This window comes from Solanum lycopersicum, chromosome 6 (genome assembly GCF_036512215.1).
Source record: "Solanum lycopersicum chromosome 6, SLM_r2.1".
NCBI lineage: Eukaryota > Viridiplantae > Streptophyta > Magnoliopsida > Solanales > Solanaceae > Solanum > Solanum lycopersicum.
Genome location: NC_090805.1, coordinates 45502620 through 45524794, shown reverse-complemented (window position 1 = coordinate 45524794; position 22175 = coordinate 45502620). Strand labels below are relative to the sequence as shown.

Here is a 22175-nt window from a genome sequence, read left to right as displayed (position 1 = left end):
AAATTGTTCTTAAAAGTTTTATTTTAAATATAACAAACCGAACACTCAATAAAATATTATCTCATCATAACTTTGAATTCAAACCAAACGATCCCAAACATCTACCCGAGACACAATTTTTTATCCCAACTCTTAATTTTGTTCTCAGCCGTTGCCTAACCCTAACCTAGAACGAAACACTAACTCAAGCCATATTCAGGATACGATACCAACTTGTCCTAATCTTGAACTTGATTTCGACCCAAAATTGGATACTTGTTGAGCCATGACCACGAGTTGACTCCGACTTGGGTCCCACATTGGGTTGAGGGTGAGTTCTCGGGTCTGAGAGCCAAGTTTTAAATTGGGGTCATAGTTAAAAGTTAGAGTCAAAGTCGAGGTAAGGGGTTTGGGTCGATCTTAATTGCTCAATTTGAGGGAAAGTAAACACAAATTTCACAAATCACAACCTCAAATAACTTTCTTCCAAAGTCAACTTAATCAGACATTTATTAGTTAAAAAATCATATTTATATACATATAGTGAATTTTCTTTAAAGTTAACATAATTCATAAACCACCCAGGTATGCACCAGCTTTAAATTTAACCGCACTCTCTTTTTTATTAATGAAACAGTAAAAAATAAAAACATTTTCAACCATACAAGATTTTCTTTCATTTTCCACCTTTTTCTGCGCATTTATTTCACTCTCCTCCATAGCTACCGAACAATACACAAAATGAAAAATAAACACTACGTAACAAAGAACAAAAAATTGATCAGATTTCTTAGGTCGATTCCTGAGAAATCCGATCATTCCATATTAATTCACATTATTATCATTTTTTTTTCAAAAATAAAAAAATTGAAAAAAAAAATGGTTCGTGTTAGCAATTTCGTTATTTCACTTGTTAACGTATTAACCTTTATGGTTGCAATGATGGCTTTAGGATTTGGACTTTGGTTTAAAGCTGATGAAGCTAAAAGCCTTTGTCAAAAATCATTATATATGCCTTTGCTTATATTTGGGGCTTCACTTCTTGTGCTTTCATTAATGGGATTAATTGGATCTTGTTGCAGAGCTTCGTTTTTTCTGTGGATTTATTTGTTTTTTCTGTTTATGTTCATCGTTGGTATGATTTGCTTATCGATTTTCACTATTTTGGTGACGAATAAAAGTGTTGCTAAAGCATTGTCTGGTAAAGGTGGAAATGATGCTAAATTTGGAGATTGGGGAAATTGGTTGGAGAAACATGTTGTGAATGATCAAAATTGGGATGATATTAAGAGTTGTATGGCAACTTTCAGATATTGTCAAATGATTCCTCGAGGCAAACCTGCTGATTTCTACAAATATAACCTCCCAGCTGCTCAGGTTTCAATTTTTTCACTTTCGTCGCATTTCGTATTTATAATTTATGAACTTTTTAGATCACGGTCCAAAAGAGTAGTTCTCTCTTCTAAACAGATTGAAAATGCATAGTCTAAAATTTTACAGATGTGAAAACATTAGGGCCGTTTGGCCATAAATTTTCCAAATAATATTTGGGAAAAATTTGGCAAATAATGTTTGTCCATACAATTTGTCATTATTTGACAAATATTTTTGGCAAATATCCCAAATTTCCAAATACTAGTTTTTTCTAGTATTTGGGCCAAATATCATTATTTGGGATATTTTAAAAATTAAAATTTTACCCCAATCTTTTATCTTTTATAAAAACACTCTCTCTAGTATTTGCTTGCGTTGTATTACATCATTTTTTACGTGAACACCAAAATAGTGATGAAATATTTAGTGAATATTAAATAATGATATGATTGTTGATGAAAATTATTAAAAATTGGTTTTAGGTAACAAAGTCATGTACTTTATCTACTTCACGATGTATGAAATAATTCTTGTTGCACTCACTCCAAATTACCACATTGCTTCAGTGTCATGGACATTATTTGTTATTGTTGTAACCAACATTCAATTGACTTGTAATACAAACTTTTAGTTAGTTTTGATAGTTTTTAAAACTTGTGTGTATAAATCATATTTTTCTAAAAAGGTGAAATATATTTTCCAAATTTTATGGCCAAACACATGGTGAAATTTCACCCAAATTTTCACTCAAATAATATTTGCCAAGAATATTTGGAAATCTATGGCCAAACGCTAGCTTAGATTTGTCTATAAGGCTAAAATCGGCCCATTTAGCATTTGGTTAAAAGGGTAAATGAGTAAAAGAAGTTGTTTGTTCTTCTTGTCTCTTCCTAGAGTCTAAATTTCTTATTTCTCTTGTAGCGTCTATTGATTCCTGGTTCTTATGTTCAATATTTCTATATTTTTGTTTGGGCTTTAATTAATTGAGTTGTTGCATTTAGTTTCTGAATTTGTAATCGGATTCTAGTCTTTGTTATAATAGTTGAGAATTTGGTTATTGTTACATTCAAATTGAGTTCATTACATAGGACCTAAGAGAGGGACATTTGAGTGAATTCAGTCTCTTTTGACTCAATTATTTGATGTGTCACTCTATATATTCAACAAATAAGTCATAACTCAACCCGTTCAAATTGGACAGGTTCTGTTTTATTATCACTAATTGTTTTTAATTTTGGGTGTAGTCGAGTTGTTGCAAACCACCTACTTACTGCGGCTTTGAGTTCAAAAACGCAACATTCTGGACGATGCCTAAAACAGGGCCAGCAGTGCCAGACAGTGACTGCAAAACTTGGAACAATGCACAAAATGAGCTCTGTTTCAACTGTCGTTCATGCAAAGCATCATTCCTCGAAACAATTCAGAAAAATTGGAACAAAATGGCAATATTAAACTTTTGTGTATTTGTTTTTATAATTATTATTTACTCAATTGGCTGCTGTGCTTTGAGGAATAACAGATCAAAGGGATACGGGCCATACGCATAATTTTATTTTTCAAGGAGCTTAATTATTTGGTTTAAGGCTAATCTAACTGCGATATTAATGCTGCATTTTTGTTTGTGAGAAGGACCATCTGTAAATTCCTATTTGTGTTGACGTGTAAAATTTTAGTAATTTTATACAATCACCACTTTTGTACTGATATCAAGTCTTCTCTCAAACAATAAATATTTCGTGCACTGGATTGTTATATTAGATTTTGATGTATTAATATTAATCGAGATGATAGTTCGGATGTAATATTCGAAAATAGTGCATGTGTTTGGTCCTTCACTCGAAAGTTATCAAAGTTAACAAATGAGGCTTGAGCACATGACCTAAATAAATTTTATTTATCCGTAATTATTATTATTTTAAGATAAGAAAATCATGACTCGAGACGGATTTAATGAAGAAGCAATTGGTTCATTCAAATTCAAAGATCATTTTTGTTGAGAAATATATACAGATAAGACCATATACTTGATCACTTGATACTATGAAGGGTTTTATTTTAATATTCGATTTGATTTATAAAGCTATTATGCTAACAATCAGCATTTTCATAATCACTGAAGATTCTCCCATGTTTAATTAAATTTTGTATGTGTTAAACAATGACTAAACAAGTGCAACTAACAATTTTTCTATACGAATTAATCAGACATTATAAGGTGGAAGTCCGAATTCACCATGAAATTCTGAATCCTAACTTTAAAAAAAAAATTAAAATGTCATTATATCAAAATATTTCACTTTTGAATAAGACGTGGGGCTTGATAAAAGACAAAAAAAAATTATTTAAAAATATCATTATATCGAACTATTAATAATTAAAAAAAAAAGATAGCAGAATCATTGTTTAGATGGACAATTTTGTCACTATATGGCTACTGGTAACTCAGCATCTGTAAGCCATTATCTAAAGTGTTAATTAGATGGCCACTATTTTGTCACTATATGCTATATTCAATTAATATAATCATTGATTGCTTAATGTCAATGTGATTATTATTGTCACATCTTTATCAATATCAATGGCATGAACGGCTCATGATGTACTTATGGGACCAGACATCAAATTATATTGGTATAATATGTACTACTATTAATAATTAAAATTTAACGCGATTAAAGATCAAATAATATAAAATAATAATTAAAATTTAATACGAACAAAGATCAAATAATATAAAATGATAGAAGTATTTTACTACAATATAAATGCTTTGTCCGTGTGTAAGTTGAATCTGTGTTTCCACTCATCTATATCTTGAAAGTGACCAAGACCCTTTATCTGTTGACGCTAAAGTAAGACATTCTGATTGTTTCAATCTGACTACGAATCACCTCATAAAAAGTTAAAATAAAAAAAATTAAAGTTTAAAATGATAATTTCCAACAAAACTAGGATTTTCATATAAAAGTATAAACGCGTAAATAAATCAATAAATTTTTTTTCAAGGAATGACCCTTGATTTCTTTTAAATTTAAAACCACACTTTTGACATATTTTATTATTTTTTAAAAAATGAAAAAATGGAACTGAAACTAAAAAGTTAAAAAAATAAAACTAAAAAAGTATAAATTAAAATGCTAGCCAAGACATCACACATAGCTTTAGAGGAGCTTATCACTGAGCTATCTCATTTTTCTATTCAAAATATATATATTTATGTGTAATTTTTTACCGAGGGTTCGAACCCCTAACTTACCTGTGGATCCGCCCCTGTCAGGATAGCTAACCTCAAAATAAATAATTCTGAGATAACTTGTTCCCATCAGGATAGCTAACCTCAAAATAAATAATTCTGAGATAACTTGTTACCAACCAAATTGGTCGTATAAATGCTCGGATAAAAGAGTAGGTGAAAATGTTGTCTATGCTAGTAAGCTTGGCAAAAGGAATAATAGGAGATGCCTAAAAGTGTGTGTATAAATTCTCTGGTGATTTTGGTACTTGACTACAATGACTCGCAGGTTCAAAGGGCTAATTACAATTAAAGAGTAATTAATTTCAGGTAAACATATTAATTAATACAAGTAAACAAACATGAAATACAATAATCTTACGATTTATACCAATATTATCATTATATCCTTCATATCCCAAAATTATTACCTATTGTACCCAAAAGTGTAAAATTTAGGACTCCAAACAATTATGATAACTATTGCAAAGTCACATACAAGTAAATAGAAATCAAAAAACAAAACTCTAATTCTACCATGACAACTATTTATATTCCGTGAAATTGGTGTCGGACAAGGATAGAGAGTACGCAGACCTCGATACAAACTCTGATACCAAGACAACCATGGAAAATCCCATATCAATAGGAACTAAAGGGGCATCTGATCAATTTACGCTAGTTAATGTGAAGCAGAGTTTATAGCAGGAGTACAAATTAAGCGATTGTAATCCTCATCACAAAGCATCAGATTCACAAACAAAAAACACGAATTAAAAAAAATTGACAGTAATACTTTAAAATTTTGAAAAGAAAAAAAAATCCTTAGGGGTTAAGCACTGGATGCAGAGGTTTATCGACCGATTCCTTTTGCTGTATTTTTGCGTATATATATATTCAGCTTCCAGGGAACGGATCGATGAACCGCTGCCTCCAGTGTCTTCAACCAACTAAACAAATACTCGAAACGATATCCAGAGGCTAGATTTATCTGAATTCAGTAATATATAAAATTCAAACAGATAGTGGGTCTAAACATATATCATCACAGATCTGATATCCACAAATGCAAAATATAATCCGGCGAACATTGCACAGAAATCATAAACACAGATCTCACAAACTAACAAAAAGTTTTGAAGATCGGTAATATATAGTAAATAAAAATAGATAAAGAAAAATCTAACAAAAATATTCTGAAAAATGCCTCTCCGTTTGATATTGAAGGTGTATTCTTGGGAGAGCCGCAGTCGCTTAAATATAGACAAAACCTAAGGCGACTTTAGGTTTGCATTATTAATTTACTTATTTAGCCTTTTCAATGGCCAAAAGATAAAATTTTAGGATAGGTTGACCGGATGAAATTGTGATAAGAAATTATATAGAGAAAAAAATTTAGGTTACATTACTAATTTACTTATTTAGGCCTCAATACAAAATGTTCACTTTAAAATAATTTAATCGAGATAAAATCATGATATGAAATTATATTAGATAGACTTGTGGAGATTTTGGATTACGTTACTAATTAAGTACTTAATACCAAAAGATAATTTTAGTTTAATTTGATCAAGAAATCATGTAGACGAACCTGGAGGCTGTGGCGACTTTAGATTATATTAATAATTTATTTAAGAGAAAATTATGTGTATAAGTAAATATACACTAGTTAATTACTTAATATGCTATAATTAAACTTAATTACAATTCATGACTTATTTTTAGCTATAATTACATAATTTAGCTTTTTAGTTTTATATAATTCGCGCACTATAATTCAGAATTTGTGTAATATAATCTGTATAACTTTTGTATAATTTAAAATTCGTATAATATAATTTATATAACTATCTACACTTCTAATGTTTGTGATTATATAAAATCGTTATTTTGAGTTTATACAAAAATAACTGAATTATACAAATGCAATCGTGAATTATACAAATCCACAAATTATACAAATAAATTAACTTAAATTATAGCTACAATCCATAAATATGCAAACTATAGATATAAAGTACGATCAAGCTTATAGTAGCTATTTGCGAAAGTTTCTCTTGTGTTGAATTAGCCCCCAATACCAAAAGATAATTTTAGGATAGTTTGACCAAGATAAAATCATATAGACAAGCCTGCGGCAACTTTGTGTTACATTACTAATTTATTTATTTATAAAACTCTTTAATATTAGGATTGTTTGATCGAGATGAAATCATATGAAATTTAATGATTTAGCCCTCAATATCAAAAAGTAATTTTAGGATAGTTTAACCGATTGAAAAATTACGATATAAAATTATGAGATAAAATTAAAATTTTGTTGGAACATATAATTTGAATTTTTAAAATATATGTTTTGTTAATAAACATAAAATCCTCCTAAGAAAATTATTTTGTTGCCTAATTCTTTATATAATTTCACCAAATAAGCAAAAATTTGTAACATTAGTATAATACACCGTAACAAAGTTATTCTTAAAAAACATAATATTTTTTATTGAACTTTAGCTCAATACAAAAAAAACTGCATATGAGTTATAATGTACTATGTTTATTAAGGCGTTTGTCGATAATCAATGTTATTAATAAATATATTATCAAGTTCATATTACATGAATATTTTATTACTTCTTTGATATATTTTTTAAAAAAAAAATGTAATGTAAAACGATGATTTAAAAAAATATATACACTAGTAGTCCGTATTTATATTTGCAAAATGTGAATTTATGTTGACAATTGAAGAGAAAATGCATAAGTATCTCCTCGACCTATGCTCGAAATCCAGAGACATACTCATACTATACTAAAGTTATATTACCCCCTAAACTTATTTTATAAGTAACTTTCTACCCCTTTTCGATTTAGTAGCACTAGCTTGAAAAAAAAAGTCAACCAGCGTTGCACCCACAAGATACTGCCACGTAGGCCGAAAAGGGGTAGAAAATTATTTATAAAATAAGTTCATAGGGGTAATAGAACCTTAGTATAGTATAAGTGTATCTCTGAGATTTCAGACATAGGTTGAGAGGGTACTTGTGCATTATCCCATTATTGAATGAAGATCAATCATATCTTCGTAATTGAATCTATTGACCATTTGAAATTTTCACCGTGTTACTCAAAAACTGATTATTGTATCGAAAGATTAAGAATATTCATACGATTTGTATGGAAGAGTAACCAAGTCAAACGACATTCTGCTGGAATTTTCAAATAATGCAAATAAGCAAAAGAGATATCGTATAAGTACTTCTTTATGCTATAATTCAAATTCTAGATATACACTTTAATTAAACTAAGGTTATCTTATTATTCTCTCAAACTCAAATTTCTTTATTATAATTTTGTACATCTTTTCGTCTTACGTGACATTCAAACATCTCTCACGCCCTCAACTATGTTGAGATTTAGAGTTTGTCGCGTAAATAAAAAATAGGACGAAATTACAAAAAAGAACACTGAGTTCAAGGAGATAATATGACCTTAATTTAATTAAGGTGTATGTGTGAGATTTCACTTATAGTCTAGGGTAGTGGTGGAGTCACTTTACATTGAGGGGTTCATTCCTTTGGCGAAAAAATATATGATTTATACATGTTTAAAATATTTTTTTTAGACATACATTGTAGATGTTGAATCCCCTTTGACTACTTTATGTGTCTGTTTTTTAAAATTTTTAACTCCCTTATCAAAAATTCTGACTCTACCACTAATCTAGGGAATACTTGTTTCTTATCCCTGGGATAAATATGAAGTGGGTACAAGATAATTTAATATCGTTACTGAGATGGCGAAAATGTCTTAAGAATGAAGGTTGAGTACCATGAACAACTATACAAGAGCAAATGTGACATTTAAATTGCAATAACTATAGGAGATATCGAGCTACTAAGCCATATATGAACGTTTGAGAGTTGGGGAGTGAGATGAGAGTAAGAAGGGACATAGGTATTTTTTAGAATCAGTTCTGATTCGTGCTATGATGCTTAGTTGCATAAGTTATTTATCGTTTGAGGAGATTGATGAAGCAATATATGGAGACACATAAAAACTTACACATATTTTTATCAACCTAAAAAAGTCATATGATAAAGTGTTTAGAAAGATTTTACAGAATGTGTGGAGGCTAAATGTATTTATGTGACGTACATAACGATGATAAAAAATATGTACAATCTAGTCAAGATCGGAATAATGATGGTAAGAGGTGATTTAGAGCCCTTTCCGGTTTATGACGGAGTTGCATCAAGAATTGTAGGCCTTTTCTGTTAATCTCGCTATGCCATTCTGAGATGATTGTTAAATAGACGAATCTTATCAATGTCCATAATTGATATATCAAAATTGAAGTGTTGGATAATTTTGTTCGGTATTATCATAAAACTTTATATCGATAAGTTTAAAAGTATGAGATAATCAAACTCGATCCACTAAATTCAATGATGTAACACATAAAGTTGATGTGGGTGAGACTCAATACATATGTCTTCCAAAAGAAAGATAATTTCAAATATTTTGGATATATTATCCAAGGGGATAAAGAAATTGACGAGAATGTGTTTTACCACATTAGTGAATAACAAATGAAATTAAGGATTGTATTAAGGTGTCACAAAAATTTAAAGTTAACTTTTACGAATCATGGTTAGACCAACTATATTGTATTGCAATGCATTGACCAACTAAATAATTTGCATACACCTATATTTTTCGGATCTATTTTGTGGGATTATAATTGATACATTGTTATTATAAGCTAATTCAAATAAATAAAATTAAGTAGCTTTCGCATATATCAAACATAAAATTTATATTTATATGTTATAACTATATTTTGCATTATTGCACTTCATAACAAATATATGTATATTTCGTTATACATGTAAATTTTTTTTTTGTATAATTCGCTATACATATACAAAAGAAAGTTGTTGTATACAAAAGATTAATTGTATAACTTGTGTATGTATAAAGCAAGAAATAGAGAAAGACAAAAAAAATTTGGCAGGAGAATATTTGTATTGTATAATTTTAAGTGTATAGGTTGAGGATATATGTATTTGCATGTGTATATACAATTTTCTCTCACTTTATACAAACAGAAACACAATTTACACAGTTCGTTTCTTTTGTATAAGCAAGAGAGGCGAGGGTGGCAAGCGAAATCTGGAAGAAGGGAACAAAAATATATGTATATATACAATTTTATCTCGTTTTATACAAACACAAACGCATTTTATACATTTGTGTTTGTATAAAAGCGAGAGCGAGAGAGGGAGAGTGGCGAGCGAGAGTTTGAGGGAGAGAAGCGACTGATAAAGTGATAAATAGTTTGTTATAGAGCACAATTAAAATCAAAGTGTGATCATAACATTTAATTTGATTTATTAATTTGCCATTATATAATTATTTCATTAAAAAAAAGTATAAAACAACTTATTTTTAATTTAGTTGAAATTAATGTTTGACAATTTTTTGAAATTCGTGCACAAATTCCCCTCTGGACGGTTTAGCAGATCCATTAGAATCGGTAATCTTCCCTCCACTCCTTTCGCTTCCATTTGCAATTCACCAAAATTACATCATCCCCTACCAATTCTAGGACTATATATTATATTATTATTTCATGTCTTCTCACATATTCCCACACCTTCACTACTTCTACGTGCAACCCACACCTCAATTACCATTCACAACCCCTTGCTTCCTGAGCCACACGTCATCGCTCGCGCGTGGAGATCTCTTTGTTCAACGCGCTTTGCAGAAAAATTTGCCCTAGACCACTTCCCTTCTCTATATCCACCATGAACAACCACCGTCAACCACTCCGACCACGGCTGAATTGCCATTAATTTTTTGTAGTAATTCAGATCTCGTTTTCTCAATTCTCGATTTTCCCTTCGCAAGGTAAATTTAATTTGTTGATTTGATCTTCGCATCTGTAGATCTTTTTCGTTTTCGACTTTTTGAAGGGTTTGTTAGTTTTGAGTTTTTGAAGCTGTAGATCTTTGTTTATTTTCGTTTTATATGCTGATATGAGTTTGTGATTGTTGAATTTGGATTCTGGATTTTTGATTTGTCGTTTTGAAGGGCTAAAAGATGGAACCTATGGATATCGTTGGTAAAACAAAGGAAGACGCTTCACTTCCAAAAGGTTTCTTCTTATCTTCCTTCGTTTTACTTTATCCGATTTATTTGTTGCAGTTCTTGTACGGATTAAATTTAGTTTTCTCTGGTTGCAACTTTTTTTTGTTCCTCTTGTTACTCCTGTCATGTTTGGTTGACCTAACTGCCATATTTTTGAGTGGATGAACACATAGTGAGTGATTGAAGTAATGGAAGTATTAATTTGTAGCCAGCATATATATATTTGATTACTGTTACCTGGATTGCTTTGAACCTAATTGAACGAGTTTCTCATGTTATTTGGTGAGGAAAGTTTTATATTAGCTTAACTTATGACTGTCCTGTCTAAAATATTAGAGCTTTTGTAAGTTATCACCATCCTGATGTGGCTTCATCTGCAGGGTGGAGTTTAGGGTTTTTGATCCTTTAAACTCGTTAGTTATTCAAAGGATAAGGTAGTTAGTGGATGGTCAGCAAAAGATGTAGCATTTTGGTCTCAGTGTTGAGTTTTAAGTGGAAAATAGGGTTGTGCCCAACCTCTTAGATTCTAAAATCAGTTCCTGCTAGCTAAAAGCTTGATTCTTTGTGTTGTTTAAAGCTCTTTGTTTTGGTTCTACCTCGACATGGTAAGTAGGATGTTTGTGTGAAATTTCTTAATTTCCCGCTGCATTATGTTTCGATAGCCAGAGTAAAGTCGATCTTTCTCATAAGCTGAGTAAAAAAAAAGGCACGATCAGTATGTTAATATTGTGAAAACATCGTTATCATTGTGTTAAAGTGATTCACTTGTGAACAATGATATTGAAACTTTGGTTACCTCATTTAACTTTTGCAAATTTGATATTAATGGCTTAGTTTTGTTAATGGTTTACTTTTCCTTGGCTGCTCTAACCATTGTATCTCTTATCAGCAACTATGACAAAAATTATCAAAGAAATGTTGCCCCCAGATGTTCGTGTTGCCCGAGATACTCAAGATCTTTTGATTGAATGTTGTGTAGGTGAGTTGATTTTAATTTGTCTAGTTTTATTCTTGATATTCTGCTTACTTATCACAATAAGTATGATTCTTGTTTACTACTGTTTGTTAATGACCACAACTCTGCTTCTCTCTGATTTTAATGGGAACTTTTATCAAGCTGATTTTTTTTTGTAATGATGATGCCTGGGCCAACTTAAAATTGGGAGAAATCACCTAGTATTAGTTGCCTCCGCTGGGATTTGAACTTGGGCCCTCATGATCCTTCTCACTTTATTTATCACTAGGCTACAATTACGGACCAGTTGATTTTAATGGGAATATGTTGGTGTATAATCTGTTTCACATGGGAAGTTTATGGATTGAAGGGGAACTGTGCCATAAAGGCCTGTTACTCCTCAAATTCCAGTCTGACCAGACATAGCAAGAAAAGTATGATGGAAGAACATGGTAGTGACTGAGCATGGTTTAAGACATCAAGTAGGTCACCGTGGACACTTTTAAAAGGAATTTGAAGTCCTAATTTTTGACAGATCATGTGTTTTATTCTAAGATAATACATACAACTCAAACAGATCAATGATGGAATTCAGGCAGAGGCAAAAAGGATAGGTGATTCTCCCAATTTTCATGAGTTGTGGTTCAAAATATACCTGGAACTTGCAGTAGTGCAAGGATGCAAGTACCTGGTGAAATATTTTTGGTGCTGAACTGTTGTTCCCATAGATGTTCTGGCTGGTGATGTGTCTTTTGTTACTTTAACATGGTTAAACTATTTCCTCCCTGTTCTTCCTCTATGTATGATTGATATCACCTCTTAATTATGTTAAGCATATAATAAATCTGCTTCTATTAGTACTTGCATTAACTTCAGATTATTATTTAATTTAATTTCATAAAGTCGTTTCCCTCTTTCTCATTAGTCAAGTATGTGTGACTTTTTTCTATGTTGTGCAGAGTTCATTAATCTTATCTCATCAGAATCCAATGAAGTTTGTAATAGAGAAGAGAAACGAACAATCGCACCCGAACATGTACTCAAGGCTTTACAGGTGCTTGTCCTGACCTTGTAGTTCTGCTTCTATAGTTCTATGTGTATCTGCTTCAAGTTAGTTTTGTTTTCCAATTCCCTGCTGGCACTTTTTACTCTGTGATTTATCAGTTTTATTCCAAGACGAGAAAGGTAAGTTCACACCTAGTTTTCCTCTAAAGCTAAAGTTATGTGAATAAGGATGACAAACTATTTGCTTCTTGACTTCGGAGTCTGTTCCTTATGCCCTAGAAGTGATATCAATGACCAATGCAAATACTATTCATGATCTTAACTGATGTCTGCTTAATGTATGAATCAAGTTCTCTCTGAGTCTGAAGACTATATTCACAACAGAAACCAATGGAACCAGTTTCAATCTATGGTGTAATAGTTACATTTTATTTTGATCACTGACCATCCAGAAATCATTTTTTTTGAACCTTAAAAACACTGGCCAGGAATTGAAATCATGTAGTGTCCTTTCCATTTTAAATTATTGATATAATTTGCTTGAATTGTGTTTGCCAGTGGCAGCTTATATTAAGTGATGATCTCTCAGGTTCTTGGTTTTGGGGAATATATTGAAGAAGTCTATGCTGCATATGAACAACACAAGCTAGAGACCATGGTAAGTTCTCTTTTCTCTGTTGTCTTGGTTAGTTTTGACATACGGATGACCTGTTATTGCAGCTTCACTGTTGAATAGCTCTCTCATCTATTGAGCTACTTTCTCTTACTATTTTTCATAAATGTTTCGTCTTATCGGTTTCTTTTCATTTGTCGTTTCCCCCCCTAGTCAGTCTCTCCTCCTCTCGACTCCACAACTGTAGCTAAACCATCTGAAGTGATTTCAAAGTGCAGTAGTTTTTATCATTTGTATTGCCGCATGATGTATTTTTTCTACCATAGGACACTGTGAGAGCTGGAAAGTGCAGTAATGGAGCTGAAATGACTGAAGAAGAAGCATTAGCTGAGCAACAGAGGATGTTTGCTGAGGCGCGTGCAAGGATGAATGGTGGTGTTACAGGTCCCCCCAAGCAGCAAGATTCAGAAGCAGAGCAAACCTTGAATAGCTAACTTTACTTTTTCGTTGTTGTGTAGGAAAAAAACATCTTTAGTATGTTTTAGTAGAGCAGGACCTCTCTTGTATTATGTACAAAAAGGCTCCTGGCGCATGTGTCCGCTTGTGAGGGCTCTAGTTCAGTTTGTACTCAGATGCATGTTCATATATTCTGTAAATTATTAAGAATTTGCTTCAGATTGTCCCCTAAAGTTTCTTGTCAGTAGTTTCTGTCAAAAAGGCGTCTTTGTCACTGAATTGGCCATTAGCTCACGCGTTTGGCCGACTTCTCAGCCTCCACTTTGGATGTGCCTCTTTATTATTTGTCCTAATAAAAAATTCTCTCTAACGCTGAAAGTTGAAATCACTGAGGAAAAAATTGTACATCCACCCAAATAAAAAATTGTCACAAACTGAACGAGTGGGAAAGAATTATGACTGTGATGGTCGTTTGGTTGTGTGAAAAGTATAATAATTTTCGGGATAAGATGTGAGATTAACTTTATCGCGTATTTGGTTCAAAAGGAGTTTGGACCTAATCTTAGATGTGTATTAAGGTAGAAGGAAGGTCAGTAAGCAATGGAATGTTTGTGTTGTTTTCCAAGAGTATTACTAGCTCTAATACTCTAGTTTTTTCCTTTGATAACCATTATTATGTTCCGGTTGTAGCACTGTTTTGCTGTTCTTGATCCTTTCTTGTATTATTTGCACTGCTTCCTTTATTAATATGAATTTGCTATAATTGAGCCAAGGGTCATTCGAAAATAACCTCTTTACCTCCACAAGATAGTGATGAGGTTTGCGTACACTTTGCCCTTCCTAAATCCCACTTATGAGATTCAATTGGATATGTTATTATATCAAAATGATGGGATTACTATCTCGTACAGAAGATGGTATATCCTTGTTTATCTTATCGTTCCATACGACCCGTTAGTGCTCAATAGCTACAACTCTAGGGGTCATTTTAAGTTGCTTAAATGGGCATTCCTTGTTTACTTGGATCCACCAAATCACCACTATTTGTTGCTAGTGCAATTCCTTTTTTTTTTTTTTCTCTTTCCGGAAATTTGAACATAAAAATGACTCCTCTGAACCCTTTAGGCCCACAATCACTTTTTTTTAATTTGTGGCTCTGTTGTTTATTGCAAATAATTGTGTCTTTAGTAGAGAATCTAAGTGATTTCTTAGCTAAGCCCAACATCATCACTGGATCTTTGTCCTCTAGGTATAATTTGCAGTGTTATCAGAAAAAAAAAACATCATACAGAATGTTATGTTGGGAGATGTTTACTGTAATAAATAGCAATGGTGTACTTTGATTCTCAGTTACTTTGTGACCACATCTCCCTTTATTCGTCTATGTTTTGGTTGAAGACAAGAAATAGACAGTCAAAGCCACTCTTTTTCAAGAAAGTGAAATAACACTGTACTCTGTTTCACTTACATTCCTTTAATTCAAAATATTATTCCCTCGTTTAATTTGTTCATCCTACGAGAACGTTTACATGTTTTACACCACAAGATTAAATAATGTTTTGGTACATTCTATATAACATTTACTTTCTTAAGAAAATTTCATTTCAAGGATAAACAAATTGAAAAAGAGAAAGTATTCTGTTTTTGGGGTAATTCCTTACCTCAAACCTGTCCTTTTCCTGTATGTCACTGCCAATTCCCATGACAGGTTGTGGGGTAGCTTATGTTTTTCACTTTTTTTTTTTTCAGATTCTTTATACTCTGACTATATGTACTAGAAGCAGAACAAATTAACAAACCAAAAAAAGAAAAATAAATCATTTTCCTAGCCAAACAACACTTTAAAGGTGCAGCCTACTTTCTCAAATGAAGACAATCATGGCAAAGAGTTCCCAAGATTTGTCCTCTAAGAAACAGTTCAACTGGACAACTAAAGTGAGCAATGAAGAAGAACAACATGAAGTAGTTGAAGAAGATGCATCTCTTAAAATCGCATCAAACACAAACAACACGAAAGATGGAAAAACAGATAGCATTAAGATATCTCCTTTGAAACTCCCACAAGGCTCAATAACCAAATCTCCTTCTTTAAACACCATCCATGAAGAGAAGACAGACGATGCAAAGTTAATTCAGGAATCAGAAACATCAGCTTCAGCATCTGCATCAACAAGGAGAAAAGCAGTAGTAGCCAAGCTGAAATCAGTACTAACATCACTTGGTAAAAACAGAGGAAATCTCCAACCAGGCTTGGGAACCAAAGTTGTAGGTACACTTTTCGGGCACAAAAACGGGCATGTACATTTTGCATTTCAGAAGGATGCCAATTCACAACCAGCCTTCTTGGTAGAACTGGCGACTCCCATAAGTGGACTAGTCCACGAAATGTCATCGGGGTTGGTTAGGATTGCATTGGAATGTGATAAGACAGACGAGAAGAAATCAACTAGGCTCATCGATGAGCCTTTGTGGAGGACTTATTGTAATGGGAAGAAATGTGGTTTTGCAACAACAAGGGAATGTGGTCCAAAGGAACTGCAGATTCTGAAAGCTGTGGAGCCTATCTCTATGGGAGTTGGTGTTTTACCGCGGAATGAAGATGAGAGCGATGAATGTGATTCAGGGGATGTGATGTACATGAGGGCTAAATTTGAAAGAGTTGTGGGGTCTAGAGATTCAGAGGCATTTTACATGATGAATCCTGATTGTGATGGAGCTGCTGAACTTAGTATTTACTTGCTCCGAGTCTAGTTAAGTAGACTCGATTCATGTAGCTGACTCCAACTTGTCTGAGATTGAGTGAGACGTATGTTTGTTAATATAGTCATGTTATGTGTTTACTTTTTTTGTTTTCGGTTTTCAGAAGAGAATCCAGTAGGAGAATGGAAACTGGTTAATGTATTTCTTTAGTTTTTTCTTTCTTGGGTGAAATGGGAGATATATATTACTGATACAACCAAATTATACTTGCAGTTTCACTTGTTCATTGTGTTTGTATTCTTGATTCTCAGTTGATATCAACTTCATGAACTTGTATATTCACCAATTTTGAAGTTATCTTCCCAAATTTGTGGATTGTGGCAAGTCCTTTGCAGCACATCATTACTCGAAAATGTTGTTTTCGTGGAAATGATCTCTTATGACCAATTATCATGGGATTGAAAAAAAAAATGTCCTTTTCAGTTCTGTTACGTGTAAAAATGAAAAATTTGTTAAAAAGACATAAAACTAAAAACAAGTTTGTCTAGGTTACAAAACCAAATCTCCCCATGTTTTTAGTCACTACACACCATAAAAATTGATGAATGTTTCGAACAACTTGATAATATTTGTATCGCTTAGAGGTTATTAGTAGATACATGGTGGTATAGTTGAGATCGAAAAACTGCTCTTATAAGAAAAGAAAAAAAAAGTGTGATATGTCTAGAGGTCGATTTATGAGTTTCAAGTGAACTCAATAATTTCTGTATAAATATTTGGTTGTAAACTCAAGTTGTAATTGCAATATTTATTTAAAATCAATATCGTCAGTCATAAACTTCGAATTCTGAATCTGCTATATGTGCGAAAAGTGTAATATGGGGCAACCTTTTTTCTTGTGTAGATGTGAACCATGGTCATGTATAAAACATCCAAACAGATAATGCTTAATGCTTTTCTTTTTAGTTCTTTTCTTGACTGCTTTCCTCTAATTTTGAAAGATTTGCCACCTACTTTTTTTTGGCATCTCATTTAAAAAGTGTATAATTGTCACATGTTTTGGTGCGTAATTTTGGTCTGCGCTTTATCGATATAAGCATGAAAATCCCAAGAAATTAAACTATTATAGCTTAATCACACAAGTCCATCAAAAGCAGCGCCAACCAAAGATTTCTTTGCCTGACATACATCTTACTCAGCAGTATTTTTCGGGGCGTTTGATCATGAATTTTTTTCATTTTTTTGATACCCAAAAAACACATTTAACACTAAAACTTCAGAATATCGAATTTTCAAGAATTTGAAAAAAAATAAAATAGATGTTTTCACTTTTTTTAAGCGTAAACTATTCACAAAAAATCAAAAATAACTCAAGTTTGTATTCATAGACAAACATTACTCTACTCAAATTTTCAAATATCATTTAAAGATAGAAACATGGTCAAACGTGTGTAAAGATGGATCTTAGGCCTAGCTAAACCTCAAAAGTTAGCCCATTAAGGAAAAATTGTCCAAGTTCATATAAGCAGACTAAATTTCTACGAGTTAATTCCTCAGATGGTCACTCAACTATGCACTCTTCTCTCAGAAAGTCTTTCAACTTTTAATTCACTCAAAAGTCACTCAACTATGCACTTCTTTCTCAGAAAGTCACTCAACTATCCGCTCTTTCCTCAGAAAGTCACTCAATCTATTAAATTATTTTTTAATTAAAATTTGTTGATATTAACTATTTATATAACAAACCAAAATTTTTTAAAAATAAATTAAACTATTTAGTGATCTACCCACTTAACCCGACCCATTTAAAAAATATGATATGACCCATTTTATTTTCTCTTTAATCCTAAATTATTCCCTCTTTAAACCTTGAATTAGGATTAAAGACAAAATAAAATGGGTCATATCATATTTTTTAAATGGGTCGGGTTAGGTGGGTGGATCACTAAATGGTTTAATTTATTTTTTAAAATTTTTGGTTTGTTATATAAATAATTAATATCAACAAATTTTAATTAAAAAATAATTTAATAGATTGAGTGACTTTCTGGAAAGAGTGGATAGTTGAGTGACTTTTGAGTTAAAATTCAAAGTTGAGTGACTTTCTGAGAAAGAAGCGCATAGTTGAGTGACTTTTGAGTGAAAATTGAAAATTGATTGACTTTCTGAGAGAAGATTGCATAGTTGAGTGACCATCTGAGATATTAACTCAAATTTCTACCCTTTTTCCAATGTGAGAATTCTAAACACCCCTCACACGCCCATATCTCGTTAACTGGAGTGTGGAGGGGTCTAACATGGGTGAACAAAGAATTGGAATGTATTGGGTCTGGTACCATGCAAAGATGAATCTTGGATCTTACTCGACCCCAAAAGCTAACTCATGAAAGAAGAATTGTTCAAGCTTATATAAGGAGACAAAATTCTTATCTCATTTATGATGTGGAAATTCTTAACAGAACGCCCACTTACTTTCTCTTTTACTAGAAAAAATTTATAAATCATAAATCTCTAGATCTAATACTGTCTACTAAGAGACGAAAAATAAGTCATAACAACAACAATTCACCTAATGGCTAGGATAATCACACAAGTAGCTAGGTATAAAGAACGTGGTGCACATGCACTTTACCCCTATCTTGTAATGGTAAAGAAGGTGTTTCCGTTAGATTCTCAGCTCACCAATAATTAAAGTAAGAAGACCAAATTTCCTCGATTTGGCCATAATTCAAACAAAAGTTGTTTAGCTATATGCTATCATTCCCTCTCCAAATTTCAAGGCTTTTTTAATTCTTTTGTTTATCTTGGCTTTCCCTTTTCTTAAAGCCTAAAAATAAAGGTTAAAGTTTTAGGGTCCATCTTAGTGTAAGTGACATTGATTACAACTTAAAACAAATTAAAGAAATCATCATATTAAAATTACATCCATATTGTTTTCTTTTGATATCATTTTGTTATCATTACTCAAAGATTCATTAATTATTTGAGGCAGATAAAGCTTAGCCTTTTTTGCTTTATTTATTTAAAGCATGTTTAGAGTGGGGATTTCGAATTTGATTTGGGTGTAATTGGATGAATTATAAGTGTTTCTAACAATAGGCTCATCAGAAATGCTCTGAGTTTCTTGATTCCGGAGAAGTTTCAGTTTCTTCGTCTTGAAATTCTGAATATGCCTTATTAAAGCCCAAAAAACAAATTCCATCTCATTCATACGTACTAGAAATAGGCAAGAAATAAACAAATTCGATCTCGTTAAATGAGACATGAAATTTATTTATAAAAATACGACCCATGGAAGAGACATAAGTATTATTCTTGCAACATAACAAAATGTAAAACGACTAACGACATGTCCTGAATGCCCCAAAGAAACTATAATATGCTGGGAATTTTGATCGTATTTTAAATTGGAATCTGAATCTTTACTATCTACTGTGTTATCTTGTTCACATTGTTTTACTCCTTCTGGAACATGACTTGTTGACGTTAACTCGAGGGACAAACAGAGTTTCACATTACCTGAAGCTCGAAAACGACTCCTTAGTTTTGTATAAAACCTTTGTGAAAATTCAAGCTTCCCTGTGAAATCATTTCCATCCAAGTATAGAGCATTAATCGTTGATATTTTCTCGAATTTTGATGGAATAGTTCCTGAAAGAACGTTATTACTGAGGCTGAGGAATCTCAGTTTCTTCATTTCTGTCATGGAATTTGGTATGTTCCCTTTCAATCCCATGTTTGAAAGATCCAACATTTCCAAGTTTTTCATATTCCTCCATTGAATTCTTGTAACATAATCGCCTATCGGATTGTCAGATAACACGAGTTGTTGTAAGGAATCCATTTCTTGAATTGTCTGTGGCAAACCATCAGAGAAATTATTGTGGCTGAGATCAAGTAGTGTCAGACTCTTTAGTCCTCCAATTTCTCGAGGCAATTTTCCATGTAATCGATTGTTGCTCAAGTCGAGCTTTATGAGCGAAGATAAATCACCAATAGTCACAGGTAATGCACCAGATAGAAAATTCCTGCTTGTGTCAAGTATCAAAAGATTTGTCAATCTTCCTAGACTAGTCGGAATAGGACCAATAAAATTGTTGCCTGCCAAAACGAGGCGCTTTAGCTTAGTTAAATTGCCCAAAGCTTCTGGTATTTCTCCTTTCAGTTCATTTTCCAGTAGTACTAAAGATTGAAGATTCTTAAGGTAGCCAAAACTTGTGGGAATTGTCCCGATAAGACCAGGATTTGATCGGAACTCCAACGATTCAAGGCTGTTCGCGAGACTATCCCAATTTGATATGGGAATTGATTTGTGCTGATCTGAGAGGAAGCAATTTGAGAAGAAAAGTCTCTTTAGATGCTTGAGTTTAAACAAGTGTTCTGTGAACTTTGCAGCTTGGGAGCAACGAAGGGAATTGTCATATAGGTCTCCAATAGTTAAATCTGTTACGTGCCACAAGCCATTGGAGAAATCACATGATACTCCCTGTGGATTATAGCAAAAAGAAGAGTTCATAGAGTTGATCAAAGTTTTTAGACTAGAGTTTATGTTACGTCAAGTTAACATACAAGAACGATTTCAATGCATATAACTACTTGATTTTAGGAATGAATTACATCAAGATAAAGCCTAAATGATGAATATTTGCAAATCCATATAGTAAATGTAGTTTTGAAATATTTAAATTTTTAGTTTGAAAATATCGAATCTAATTTAGCTTTGAAAATTAGTAAAAAGAACATGGGGAACAAAAGATTAGTACCTGAATTGTTGTCCAGCCACAAGGATCGGGATAAAGAAATGAACCATTCCACTCATTTCCAACAAAACCTTGAATAGCAGAGTACAATGCCTCTTTTTCATGTTTCTCCATTGGAGATATAGAAGCATCTGCTACACCTTTGTACATAACAATATATACCCCAACAAGAACAAGCTGAAGTAACATAATGTGATTTTTTTTTGGTAAACAACAAACACAAGAGCGCAGTAGCAAATTTTGATTAAAAAAAAATTATAATTAATAATTCAATTTGGGATTCTCAAAAACTGGTATAATAAATATAAGGAGAGAATGGAGCACAGAGCATATAAATTTGTCCTTTTTTTTTTTTGCTTTATTTATTGCTACAGCAGTAAAGCAGAGTGAGAAAAAAAAAGAGTTGTAGAATAACAACAAAAGACAGAGGATCTACAAAAACTTGCAGCCAAGTACAATAAGAAATGTGGCTCGAGGCTAAAAAGGCATAGATGAGTAATAAGCACAGTGGTAATTAAGAACTATAATAGCAGCGCTACCAGTCAGTAGTGAAAACGAGATATGAACAAATTTAAAAAGCTTTTTTTTTTATGGTCGAGAATGTTAGGATCAAACGCTTACCAAAAATCATTTTTAGCGATAATAAATGTGTTTATTAATAAATAGTTAATTGTCATTATCTGACATTGTGATATTAGGTCTTACGATTAACTCACACCGATGTTGAGACAGGTCCTGCTACCATGTGAAATTGAGTATTACATCTAACTCACACCCCAAAACTTAGCTCGAATGGAAAAGATAGCAAAAACTTATAAGGAATCCACTTATCTCATTAACCACCGACTGGGAATTTTATCGTTCTTTAATAGGTATAGGCTCTAGCTAGTAATTATCTTTAAGAAATCATATTTAGTTACAATTAAATTATAATTGTTAATTAATTATCGT

The 22175-nt window shown here is 32.2% G+C and overlaps 4 protein-coding genes across 4 annotated transcripts; 3 read left to right on the top strand and 1 right to left on the bottom strand.

Moving 5' to 3' along the window:
- The first annotated feature begins 679 nt into the window (after positions 1 to 679).
- Positions 680 to 3057, top strand: LOC101265140 (tetraspanin-8-like). The gene is made up of 2 exons (XM_004241570.5): positions 680 to 1356; positions 2598 to 3057. Exons 1-2 carry the CDS (start codon positions 721 to 723, stop codon positions 2898 to 2900), a joined length of 939 nt encoding a protein of 312 aa, XP_004241618.2. The 5' UTR covers positions 680 to 720; the 3' UTR covers positions 2901 to 3057.
- A 6986-nt stretch (positions 3058 to 10043) lies between these two features.
- On the top strand, positions 10044 to 13997 carry LOC101265446 (protein Dr1 homolog). The gene is made up of 6 exons (XM_004241571.5): positions 10044 to 10495; positions 10679 to 10742; positions 11625 to 11714; positions 12650 to 12744; positions 13285 to 13353; positions 13635 to 13997. Exons 2-6 carry the CDS (start codon positions 10688 to 10690, stop codon positions 13800 to 13802), a joined length of 477 nt encoding a protein of 158 aa, XP_004241619.1. The 5' UTR covers positions 10044 to 10495; positions 10679 to 10687; the 3' UTR covers positions 13803 to 13997.
- Positions 13998 to 14742: 745 nt separating this feature from the next.
- LOC101265740 (protein MIZU-KUSSEI 1) lies at positions 14743 to 16725 on the top strand. Its single transcript, XM_004241572.5, has one exon. It carries the CDS (start codon positions 15631 to 15633, stop codon positions 16513 to 16515), a length of 885 nt encoding a protein of 294 aa, XP_004241620.2. The 5' UTR covers positions 14743 to 15630; the 3' UTR covers positions 16516 to 16725.
- A 2988-nt stretch (positions 16726 to 19713) lies between these two features.
- LOC101262430 (piriformospora indica-insensitive protein 2-like) lies at positions 19714 to 21707 on the bottom strand. The gene is made up of 2 exons (XM_010324302.4): positions 21228 to 21707; positions 19714 to 20950 (listed from the first exon to the last, which is right to left on the bottom strand). Exons 1-2 carry the CDS (start codon positions 21411 to 21413, stop codon positions 19739 to 19741), a joined length of 1398 nt encoding a protein of 465 aa, XP_010322604.1. The 5' UTR covers positions 21414 to 21707; the 3' UTR covers positions 19714 to 19738.
- Positions 21708 to 22175: the final 468 nt, after the last annotated feature.